The sequence below is a fragment of the Mus musculus genome, chromosome 4 (assembly GCF_000001635.26).
Source record: "Mus musculus strain C57BL/6J chromosome 4, GRCm38.p6 C57BL/6J".
Taxonomy (NCBI): Eukaryota; Metazoa; Chordata; class Mammalia; order Rodentia; family Muridae; genus Mus; species Mus musculus.
Genome location: NC_000070.6, coordinates 70,238,867 through 70,251,077, shown reverse-complemented (window position 1 = coordinate 70,251,077; position 12,211 = coordinate 70,238,867). Strand labels below are relative to the sequence as shown.

The window sequence follows — 12,211 nt, the reverse complement described above, 5'->3', positions numbered from 1 at the left end:
AACCTAATGATATAAATAGCCCCAGAAGGTGATCTGCATTTATTTGCACACAGCAGGTGATGTCAAAAACACACTTTGCATTACCTTTCTCACTAGCATTTTGTAGGTCTTGAAATTAATGAGTGATAGATAAATGGATAACATATTTCTTGCCCCCCAAAAAAAAGGAAAAGGGGAAAAAAAAACTAGTCTTGAAAAATAACTGTAGTCATTATGAAGGTAGTTTAATCAACTCTCAGGCAGTTCAGGCTGACTTGAAAGTGATCTGTTAGTTTTACCATAAGGAAGATTTTAAATTAATATTTGATATTAAAAAGAATAAAAGACTACATTACAGTTAGCATTAAAATTGTATGGAGTATAATTTTTGTGTGTGATGTGAAGTTGCTTCCTCGTGGAGGGCTGCAGAGAGCCATTACAGAGATGTGGCTATGGGCTGTGGGAAATAGCTTGGCCTCCCCCAAGCTTGGGAAAGAATTGCCAGCTGCTGACTGTCTCGATATATCCAATACTGTTGAAATTTCAAGATCTCTGCATAATCTATAAATTATTCAATTTGTTGGGGGCTTCATACTTTAAATTTAAAATGTTCTTCCTTCCTACAGACTTACTAATGGAACACATACAGGAAATTCGAACTTTGAGAAAGCATTTGGAAGAATCTATTAAAACAAATGAGAAGCTCCGGAAACAGCTGGAACGGCAGGGGTCTGAGACTGACCAAGGTGAGGAGGGGCCTTTCCCAGGGTAAGAGCTTGGGTTGGGTAAGTTGCTGCACTGTGATATGTTTGTCTAAAGAGGCTCTCTGTGGATCAGGTGGGCTGGAGAGGTCTGCCAGCCTCTGGGGTCCTAAGCTGTAGCTGTGCCCTCAAAGTAGAGGTATAAATAGGGATTCTAAAAGAGAATAGAACCATATTTTGCCTTTTCATCAATAATGGACCAAAAATTGTCAGCATTTAGCAGTCTGGCAAACCTTTCGTGTGAAAAGTGGCAAACAGTATTACTATACAATAGTTTGTTCTGAAGGAAATGGTCTTCCAAGACACTGATTCACAAAGTTTAGAACTATCAGTTCCACTGTGTGCTTCTTAACCCCACTTTCCCTTCTTTCCTCTCACTTTCATTGTGTTATTGGTTGGGTTGACTTGGGTGTGGATGTAGCTCCTCTGTAGATTGGTTCTGGGACTTTGAGCAATCTAGTTGGGACACAGAGTATTAAATGACGCAGTATCATGAATAGAGCCTTGCTCAGTGCTCACTCGTAAACAGTTGTTTTTATCACTGTTTTATTTTGCTATTGTATATAACACGGCCAGTTTAAGTTCCAGTGCTCTGTAGTGGGTGAGGACTGTGATGCCATTTTCGAGATGGATCACTGAGGTCTAGAAAGGCAGTACTCGTTGGAAAGACTTAGGATTTGGGCATGAATCCGCTTCTCATTGCTCTCCAGTCCACACATAAGGCAGCTTCCAGGAGTTTCGAGAGTTCTCCAGTTTCTGCTACAGTCTTCAGGAAGCTTCCTGCTCTTCCACTGTAGGTCCACTCGTCCCATGTATCCATCATCCTTCTTCATCTTTAGGGAATTTGATTAATCTGAGTTCTTATGCCAAACATGAGAAAGAAATACATGCCTAGACTCGCGTCGCGGCTGCGGAGACTAGAAGGAGGACTCCGGATCCGGCTCGGCGCTCGCCCTCGCTCGCCATGGAGAAGACCGAGCTGATCCAGAAGGCCAAGCTGGCCGAGCAGGCCGAGCGCTACGACGACATGGCCACCTGCATGAAAGCCGTGACGGAGCAGGGCGCCGAGCTGTCCAACGAGGAGCGCAACCTGCTGTCGGTGGCCTACAAAAACGTGGTAGGGGGCCGCAGGTCCGCCTGGAGGGTCATCTCGAGCATTGAGCAGAAGACCGACACCTCTGACAAGAAGTTGCAGCTGATCAAGGACTATCGGGAGAAAGTGGAGTCGGAGCTGAGGTCCATCTGCACCACGGTCCTGGAATTGTTGGATAAGTATTTAATAGCCAATGCAACTAATCCAGAGAGTAAGGTCTTCTATCTGAAAATGAAGGGAGATTATTTCCGGTATCTTGCTGAAGTAGCTTGTGGTGATGATCGAAAACAAACAATAGAAAATTCCCAAGGAGCCTACCAAGAGGCGTTTGATATAAGCAAGAAGGAGATGCAGCCTACGCATCCAATCCGCCTGGGGCTGGCTCTTAACTTTTCTGTATTTTACTATGAGATCCTTAATAATCCAGAGCTTGCCTGCACACTGGCTAAAACGGCTTTTGATGAGGCCATCGCAGAGCTCGATACACTGAACGAAGACTCCTACAAAGACAGCACCCTCATCATGCAGTTGCTTAGAGACAACTTAACATTATGGACATCAGACAGTGCAGGAGAAGAATGTGATGCAGCAGAGGGGGCTGAAAACTAAAGGCATCCAGGGCACCAACCTCCTTCCCCTCAAGAAAACCTTTTTACATCTCCATTCCTTATTCCACTTGGATTTCCTCTAGCAAGGAAGCCCATTCGTGTGTATGGGATCAACTGTTTATATAGTCTTTTCACACTGCAGCTTTGGGAAAACTCCATCCCTTGGTTTGTGTTATCTCCACCTTCCTGGTGTGCAGTTACTGCTGTAGAAAAGTATCAATAGCTTCATTTCATAGAAACACGAGTAACTTCCAGACACTTGTGTAGAGGAGTGACAGCACACTTGGTATTTAAGTAATCTGAACCGGTTCTGCAAGCGACTGTGTTTTGTATTACTGCGAAGATATGGAAAATGTAGTGCATTACAATTTAAAGTAATTGTAATAATAACGTCTTGATTTCTACATTCCTTTTCTGAACCTTCTTGGGGGTTTCCTTTCAGAAGCAACTTTTCCATGCTCTTACTACAAATTCCTGTTTAGTAGGAATCCAGAAGTGTTAGATTGAATGGGAAAGCTCTTAATGCATCCGGGCTTGGGGTCACAGATCGAAATGTCTCCTGTGTCACATATTCTGGAGGTTACATCTTTCTGTGACAACAGGGAGTTTCCTTATGCATTCTTCATTTGCTGCTGTTTAAGTTGACAACTTCCTTCCCAATAAAAATTCACTTACACCTCCTGAAAAAAAAAAAAAAAAAGAAATACATGCCTAAGCCTTTCATGTTCACTCTTAGTAATACCTGAGTTAGATTCCTTCTGTTTTACATTTTCCCCTGCAAATCTAATTATAGAATTATTTGGGGGTTCAAATGACCATTGGCTGCAATTGCTCTGGAGAGTAATTTCTTCTGACAGGGAAGTTCTCAAAAAGGCATTCATAAAGTATTTATGTGCATGGGAAGACATGCTGTCCTCACCATGTTGTTACAGTCTCTGGAAAGACAAAAATGAAAGCAGTTGTGCCTCCCCCTAAGGTGAAATGTTCATCTTGGGAGTAGCTCTGAAAGAGGCAGGACTCCATATGATATGGAGAGAAGTTGCCCCCCCCCACACACACACACACACAAACACACACAAAAACTGTTATCTTATGCCTTAGCACCTCCAGCTCACTGCTAGTTGTCTGGGCTCACTGCAGAGGTGATACTCAAAGGAAAGTCTGGTTTCATAGCATTCCAGAGGTGGTCCTCACTATGATAGTTGGGCCTAGTTAAGTTTGATGAATCGGGGCTGTTCTATGGCTTATTATTTATTTACTTTCTACTAACTATGCTGACATTGATCAGTATAGATACTGGGGTTTCTGCTGCTCAGTCTAATCAGTCTTTGGTTCTCTTATGGCCTCATTCACCATTCTCCTAGATACTAACACAGATGGTAACCATAGAATAAGAGCATAGGCACTTTTATGTTGCTAACCAAGACTTGGGGGAGTTACGCAACTTGTGTCATGCCTTGCAGTTATTAAGAAGCAGGAGATAGACCAAGGACTCTGAAATGATCCCTGAGTTGATTGGAATGAGTAGGGGAAATGGTATGATGAGACATTTGTGAATAGAAATTTATCTGACTTCATTTTGCATGACTGACTTGCTAGAGAAAAAAGTTCTATAGATTGGGAAGAATATTTCTAGGAGAGCTAACTGCACCTTTCTTACAGGGGCTGACGGGACCACAGGCATACCAGGTTTGTATACCAGCGCCCTTTCAGGTGCAGGGAGCTGAAAAGAAATGTGAGAAGGAAGCAGTGAGAGTCTTTTCACTGGTTGCAAAAGAACCCCAGAGGCAGACAACTCTGAGGCAGGGATGGCCTGATGGTGACTGTTTGGTTTCACCATCCCATCCTCCCAGTACAGTGTCCAAAGCGTGGGAAGGAAGAGCCTGAGGCTTCTCTTTTCTCTAATGGAGAATCTCCTTGAAGCCCTCAGCAGACTTCGCTTAGGTCTCGCTGGTTGCCAGATCACGCTCATCTGTTATCTGGGAATGCAGAGATCTGGCGTGTTGGTTGTGCTGTAGTAAGTGAACTGAGTCGATATAGGAACCAGGAGGAAGCATTTGCGTGCCACATGCAGAAGACACTGGGCACACCATAGGTTCTTGGAGGGCAGCCATGAATGGCACACCATAATGGTGCAGACAAGAACGCTGTGCCGAGGGGAGTGCTGAGGTTGTGAGGCCCAGGAGGTGCCCAGCAAGAGGCATCATGTAGGCTGACTGTCGTAAAGCAGTCCATTTTCAGCAGATAGACAGGAGCTTGGTGACAAGGATATAGCCTCCCATCTGTCTAATTCTAGACCCCAGTCTCTAAAGTGTAAGCTCAGGAAAGGCAGAGTAAGCCAGGAACTGAAAGAGTATGATTTAGGAGGGGAAAGGGATGTGGAGAGCCCAAAGTCACCAGGTCACCTGCATGTTCTAGGCACTGGGGTCTGAATGCAGAGAGAACGCAATATGCTGTGGCACTGGAGCAGAACCGTGGAGGGTCTGGAGTTGGAGACTAAAACATTAGATCTTTTGTTTCATTTGATCATCTTTGGCAGTGGCGGGCCACCATGAGAGGATTGTGCTGGAGATAACCTTATTGGTAAAACAGCAGGGAAAAGAAGCCAGGCAAGGTGCGAAGGCCTAGATGATAGATGAGATTCTGCCTTAGGCATTCTCAGGAAAAATCAGCAATTGTGACTGCTTGCTTGGACAGGACAAAGGCGGGTTTAGAACGGCTCCTCAGTGCAAGCCTGGGTCAAGGATTGTAGTGTGTCATATTCTAAGACAGGGAGCGAGTAAGAAAGACTGGAGAGACAGTCAGACTGAGCTGCCTCAGAGACAAGGTCAAAGGCCTTAGGGCAGCTGACTATGATGGTTGCTGCTGCCCTCTCTTACCCCGCTATGGTTCAGCTCTCAGCTTTGTTTATTTGGGAGTCAGTTGAAGTATGGAAGCCTCTTTTTGCCTCCCATTTAAGATCACTGTCCTTGCCGTTGAGGCTCTGGCTGTACTACGTGGCTCACAGGGCTACGTGGCTCACAGGGACGGTGTTCAGTGCATGCTGCACCTCTTCATTACTTAAATGTATTTGCTTAGAAGATTCATTCATCCTGCCTGGAGGGAGTCAGTAAATCACTGTTCATGTGTGTTCTTCTAGGCTCCAGAAATGTTTCTGCTTGTGGCTTAGCACTGCACAGCTCTCTGACGTCAGAGATACATTTCCTGAGGAAGCAGAACGAGGCCCTCAGTATGATGCTCGAGAAGGGGTCCAAAGGTAAGGAGTCAGAGGCCACCAGCACCCTGAGCCACAAAATCCTTGTTTCCAAGAATCGCCACCGGAGCGGACATCTTAGATTTCAGTGGGGTGGCTCTGACAGCTTTCTACCTTTAACTGTACATCAGTCATACAGAGCATTCCTGTTTTCTAGCTAAGAAGCTGGTACAGAAAGGCTAAGGGATGCCTGACCTAGCTGTTGTGACAAGTAGAGTAGAAAGCCCCCAGCACAGTGTTTCTGCTGCCAGGGTCTCAGTACATTACTGTATTTTCTTGTCCCATCATCACTGAGGAAGAAAAGCACTGGAAATTTAATACCCCAAATCTGAACCTGAGATTTTCTCCTATCAGTGAAGTTTATCCAGCACTCCTTATACAGACCCTTCTCTTAATTCCTTCTCTTAGAGCTTAGCTGCCAGAGAGCTTTTACTTATGTTATCACTCATACTTAGAATGACTCTAGAGTGAGGGATTATTAGCCCTGTTTCTCAGAGAAGATTTCCCAGCCTAAGCGATTGCCCTACTATGATCTGTGAGCCATAGGTGCTGGAGCTGGCATGTGGGCCAGTTTATCCCATAGTCCTGGGGGATATGGATACTGATTTTTGCCTTAAGAGTCAAAATTGGGGCTAATACACCTCATTCATTTATTCATTCATTCATTCATTGAACAACCTTTTTCTGTCCTTACCTACAGGGGAACTGGATAGATAAATAAATGAGTCTTTGTATTGTGTATCAGAAGACTGCAGTCTGGTGGATGAGAAGGGTAAACCTATAGCAAGCAGGTCTGAGGCTGCTGTGATAAACCTATGCTAGAGAGCTGCAGGCCCTCAGACCCTGGTCCTCAAGAGTTAAGTCTAGACAGGAAATGAAGGATTACCCTAGGTGACTCAGGATCAGAGGAGGCTAGCAGACAAGGCCCAGGTTAAAGGTGAGGAGGGTGAACCAGACAGAAATGATGTTGCTGTGCTGGGGTCATGTGGACCAACAGGAGCCCCAGGTTACATGGAAATATTTGTATCATGGTTCCATCTGTATGGCCAAAGGGAAGCCTTAACCCTGCCATTCCTTTATTTCTCACTTGGAAGATGGGGAAATTCAGAGTACTTGCCTTGGCAGTCTGCTCCAAAGAGGCAGGACATTGAGACATGTGACAGCTTACTTTTACTGCCTGTACAGTTAGTGTTGTGACTTACCACCATTACCACTCCTTCAGCTCTCAAGGTCTGGGCTAATACTCCTATACAGAGAGTAACTTCATCTTTGCCCTTGCCCAGGGGCACCAAGGAGTAAGGAGTGTCACTTAGGTCACTGTAAGCAAGTGGAGAAGCTACACTAGAAATCAGTCAACCCACCTCTTACTTCCAGCTCTAGGCCTTATTGTTTCCTGAGCCTCCAGGATTATTTTATTCCTCTGCAGAGTCCATACCTCCTGTGGCCTCTCTGCAGGAGGCTTGCAGCTCTCCACACTCACTGACATCTGGATTCCTGCCTGTTGCTCTACCCACTGTGTATATTCTCTAAGGCAGAGAGTAACGAGGTTTTCAAGGCCCTTTATGTAACAGAAAGTTAAACAGGCCCCTTTCATTTCAGTGATATTTAATCTGCAGCCTTGATGTTGACAGATTTATCTGCCTAAAAATGCATGAGATAATTGGAATGCCAGAACCATCAATGCCAGATTAAATCTCATTCTTTTCTGTATTCTTAGAGTGCTTGGGCCGAAGCGGTGTACCAGTGTAATAAGGTTGGAAAACACAAATGGTATCCCTTCTCATTTTGGTATTTGCAGATAAACAGAAAGAGAGTGAAAAATTACGTGAGTCCCTGGCTAGGAAAGCTGAGAGTCTTGAGCAACTTCAGCTAGAGTACACCAGTGTAAGGGAAGAAAATGAAAGGTTACAGAGAGACATCATTGAGAAGGAGAGACACAACCAGGAGCTGACTGAGGAGGTCTGCAGCAGCCGCCAGGAACTGAGCAGGTAGGCTTGACCCAGCTGGTTTTGGTGGCCTGGGAATGTGATCGAAAAAAGTGCGAATGGTCCTCTAAAGGAGGAGAACAATGATGGGGGCTGGATGGTGTTTTCTTCTACCATGGTCAAGGATGGGGTTTCTGAAAAGACCTCTTTTGAGAACATAGTAAGCATGTGTGAGCTGAAACTATCTGAAATGGTTATGTTTGTCAGAAGGCACATAGGCCCTAAGACAGAGTTGCTGTGCTGAACGAGAAGGTGCTAAATCCGGCTACCACAGGAGCTGAGGGCAGAGAGGAGCTGGTGCTTAATCCTGCTGGGGCCGCCTCTTATAAAGGCACCAGTTTTACTCCAAATGGTGTAAGTCACTGGGAGACTTTCAGTGAGCTGAGGAGACATGAATCTGTTCACTCTCCCCCTTAGACTCTGTCTTCATCCCTCTGTTGACACACAGAGCTTCCTCTTCTGTCTGAGCAGCCACCCCCATCTTCCCTGCCTAAGTGTGCTATTAGACAACCTTGGACAGAGGTCCTGACTCTTCCCTAGCTCCGAACCCCTGGAAAGAGGCAGCCTTTTGGGTTCTCTTCCTAGTGTATCTGCTAGGAATTGGAGGGCACTTTCCTGTAGAATGTTCTCTAAGGCTTAGGATACCTAGGAAGTAGGGGCTATGATGAAACTCTTACCCATGCGTGTCCCAGCACATTTTGTCCACACACTCTGGCTGAGATGGCCTGGGCCTGTCCTGTGGGGACTGAATAAACCTCCTTCAGAGAGAATTAACCTCTCTTCCCATGCTGGGATCATTTCAGGGTGCAGGAAGAGGCGAAGTCAAGACAGCAGCTGCTCTCACAGAAGGACAAGCTGCTTCAGTCCCTCCAAATGGAGCTCAAGGTGTATGAGAAACTGGCCGAGGAACATCCGAGGCTACAGCAAGGTACTGTGCTCAGGGCAGGGCCTGAACCGTCTCATGGCTATGAGCTCACCCTAGCAGCTGAGCGATGGACATGGGAATCCATGACTTACTTTCTCCTATACTACCATTAAATCCACTACACTGCCTCATATGTAGACCAGGTATATTTAGAAACAAAGTCTTTGGCCCACTCTTTGTTTTTGAGACAGGGTCTTGCTAAAGCATAGACAAGCCTTAAACTCAAAATTCTCCTGCCTTAGCCTTAAAGTATATATCACCTTTTTTGGCTTTTGTTCAAGCTGAAGTCTACACTCTTCACTCCCTTCATCTCAGCTTGTTCTTTTACTGCCTCTATAAGCAGGTCTGTCAGCACCTACTATGTGTCATTGTGAAAGCTAAATGAGGATATTTATTAAAGCGTCCTAACCACATTTCCTGGCACTTAGTAGGCATCAAAGACATGCCTTTTGTCCTAGCTTTCCCTTCATTCATTCAGCAGCTGTTGCCAGAGTGCCACATGCTGGACATTGCTCTGAGGTGCTTGTTAGCCTTGCTTCGCGCTGCCTCCAGAGAATGTAGATCTGAGCACCTCGACTCTAGGGTCTAATGTTTGAGAATCAATTCTAAAGCACGGTGGGGGACTTTCTAAAACTAATTTTCCAGATGGTTTCTCCCTATTGAAAGTTTATCTAGAAAGGGTCATCTCACAGCTTTTGCTTTTTCTCAAGTTGCTTCTCTTATTCTTGCTATTGTGCCTGCCTTTTTAATATAGTGTAGCCCTTAAAATCATCCCCTTTCATTCTATAATTCTGGTCCAAATAGATTTTATTACTAGTAGACATAATTTCGGGGTTTGGTGTGCAATTTGCTAGGCTTTTATGGCCAGAAGTGAAATTAATTTCCAGCTCTTACTTAGCCTGTGGAATAGCAGCAATTAAGTCAGCCAATATTTTTGTTTTTAAAGTCGAGTTGTTTTTTTCAATCGTATCTAGTTCTTGGGAGGGGGCTAGATGGTGGTGTGGGCTGAAATGCCCTTGAGTCCATTTGATGTTGACCTTTGCTCTTGTGAGATAGCAAGGCTTCCTTTTACATATGTCCACAGAGGCCCGAGGTGAGGCATGTGGAGAAGGAGAAGGCTGGAAGGGGCTGGATCCTATCAGCAACCTGCATGGCCTCCTGACCAGTTAGAAAGGAGCATTCAAACTAACAGCACACTGAAGAGCAAGCTGGAGGAGCAGCTATGACGGGGGTCAAAAGAGTCCCAGAAAGGGGCCCTCACTTTGGCTGTCCAGGTCCTGTCTGTTACTGAATGGCCTCTTCAGCTAGACAAACACAGTAGGGAACATGCCTCTTTTCGATCTATGAACGTGCAGCCATACAGGTTGATGTGACTTGTAAGCGGTCTGTCTGCTCTCAGCTCTACACAGTTGCCTAGTCTCTGACTGACTGGACACTGGCTTCTCCAGCAGTGGAGTTTGGCTTCCCGTACTGTGTGCTGCTTTCACTGTTGCTCTGCTTATCTGTTTTCTTTTCCCCACAGCTCACCCAGTCCACAGAGCCTTTTCATTGTCTTGCCTTGGTTTTTGTTTTGTTTTTGTTTTTTGGATAGATGGTTTCTTTCTATAGCCTTGGCTGTCTTGAAACTCACTCTGTAGACTAGGCTGGCCTCTAACTCAGAGATCTACCTGCCTTTGCCTCCCAGTGCTGGAATTCAAAGTGTGTACCACCACCCTGGTTCTCTTATTGCCCTTAAGTGAGAACCCAGACTTCTTACTCTGCCTTTTAACATCTTGAATGGCCTAGGAAGCCTCCGGGAAACAGGTAGGTCTGTTTCCAACTTACGTGTGGACTTGTGTAAGTCTGGAAGTATCTCGGAAGGAGCAGAGGTCAAATCATCCTTGCCACACACCCAGCAAGGACTGGAACAAACCAGCAAGCAGTCAGAATGGTCCCCTATTCACACATGAGCTTTCTACTGAATGGATTGTTATGTGTCCATCACCTGACCATTTCGCGGTTAATTTGGAGTTTTAGTTTTCAAAAAAAGGTAGCACGGCTTTTGCTGTTCGGCAGCATTATTAGGATACACCCACTGAGAGAAAAAAGGTAGCAGGGCTTTTGCTGTTCGGCAGCATTATTAGGATACACCCACTGAGAGAGTCTCAAAGATTGGGGAAACGTCTCAGGAAAGCATCTTTGCTGGAGCACCATCGCTCCACATCCCGACTGGGACATGGTGGGAGAAACTTGCATGGGAAATCCCAACATCTGAGCTGACTCATTGCTCTGCTATTGCATGCTGGGTTATCTCTGTGCCTTGGCCTCCTTTAGCAAACAAGTCACAGCATTGTTGTGCCCACTCGGCTCTTGAGAGTTCAGTAGCTTCTCAAGTGTGAGAGTGCTTCCTTATTACGTAGCATCACATGGACAGTAAAGTGGTTCAGATGCAGTGCCCCCAATTCCTTTTGCAGGCCACTTCCCTCTCATGTTCCGGTTACTGTAACAGCTTCCGCACTAACTCATCCAATATCTAACACAGACCTTGGTCTGACATCGCCTGACATCGCTCCACCTTGAGTGGTCACTTAACCTGCAGATACAAGCCCTGTACCCTGCAATGTCCTTCCCTGTTTATAGGCCTCCGTTACAGGAACTGTGTCTTCTCCTGAATGATGACTCATTCCTGTGTCCTTGCACCTGCCCAGTACTCTGCTTGGCTTTTCTTTCCCTCCTCATGGGGCACTAAAAAAAGTCTTTAACAGACAACTCAGAAGTAGCTATTGGGGTGCCACATTGGGGCCAACCTCCTCACCTGAGTGCCCCATCTCTGTTCTTCCCTCCCTTTTCCCTGATCCTGGGATGAAGTTTTAACTGTTTACTGTTTTGACAGACAGGGCTCTGGGCTTGACAACTCTGTTACCTGGTGCCTGCACAGGGTACCAGGCAGGGAGTGAATGGAATATACACGGTACTGATTACAGGGCTGGTATGCAGGGAATGTGTGAGTGAGTGAGTGCCGTATTCCTGAAATGGATGGACACATGGGAGATACTCTCCTGTATTCTCATCCCACCCTTTTCTAGTGATGGTAAAGCTCAGAGTTTCCTCTCTTGCTTTGTTTTTTTGTAGATGGCAGCAAATGTCCTGAGGCCAGCGACAATTCATTTGATCTATTTGAATCCACCCAGGCAATGGCACCTAAATCAGGTACAAGCTGGGTAACTGCATTAGTGTGGGGTATAACATTAGGACTTTTAAAATAGACAGAAAGGGTGTCCCTGGCACCCTTAGCTGCTTGGCCATGGTTTGGGACTTAGTTTTGTATCTCTAGAAGATAATCTTTAAGCCACTTTAACACATCCCGGGTGTTAACCAAGCACAACTTCAGAGGATGTAAACGTAAATCATTAAACAGAAACCACCTTAGTATGTATTGCAAGGACTCTGGGATCCAGCTTCAGCATTGCTGTTCAGATGTGACCCTCCGCAGCGGGGTGGCCACACAGATGTGTCGTCACCTCCCAACTGTGCGTTAAAATGCCCACCCTTCCTAATTTTCACCAGTCTAAACCCTCCTACTTCTCAATACAAAAGGATGCAGACTTCTCTGTAAAATACCTTTCCA

General features: G+C 45.6%; 1 protein-coding gene and 1 pseudogene across 2 annotated transcripts in view; both read left to right on the top strand.

The window, feature by feature from the left end:
• Nucleotides 1-12,211, top strand: part of Cdk5rap2 (CDK5 regulatory subunit associated protein 2) — a 193,581-nt gene that overhangs the window by 159,358 nt on the left and 22,012 nt on the right. For both annotated transcript variants that reach the window (NM_001313762.1, NM_145990.4), the window contains 5 exons: nucleotides 606-725; nucleotides 5,581-5,697; nucleotides 7,493-7,682; nucleotides 8,483-8,607; nucleotides 11,716-11,793. In NM_001313762.1, the coding sequence (NP_001300691.1) occupies nucleotides 606-725; nucleotides 5,581-5,697; nucleotides 7,493-7,682; nucleotides 8,483-8,607; nucleotides 11,716-11,793 (630 nt within the window). The remainder of the gene's footprint in view (nucleotides 1-605; nucleotides 726-5,580; nucleotides 5,698-7,492; nucleotides 7,683-8,482; nucleotides 8,608-11,715; nucleotides 11,794-12,211) is intronic.
• Nucleotides 1,643-3,124, top strand: Ywhaq-ps3 (tyrosine 3-monooxygenase/tryptophan 5-monooxygenase activation protein theta, pseudogene 3; annotated as a pseudogene).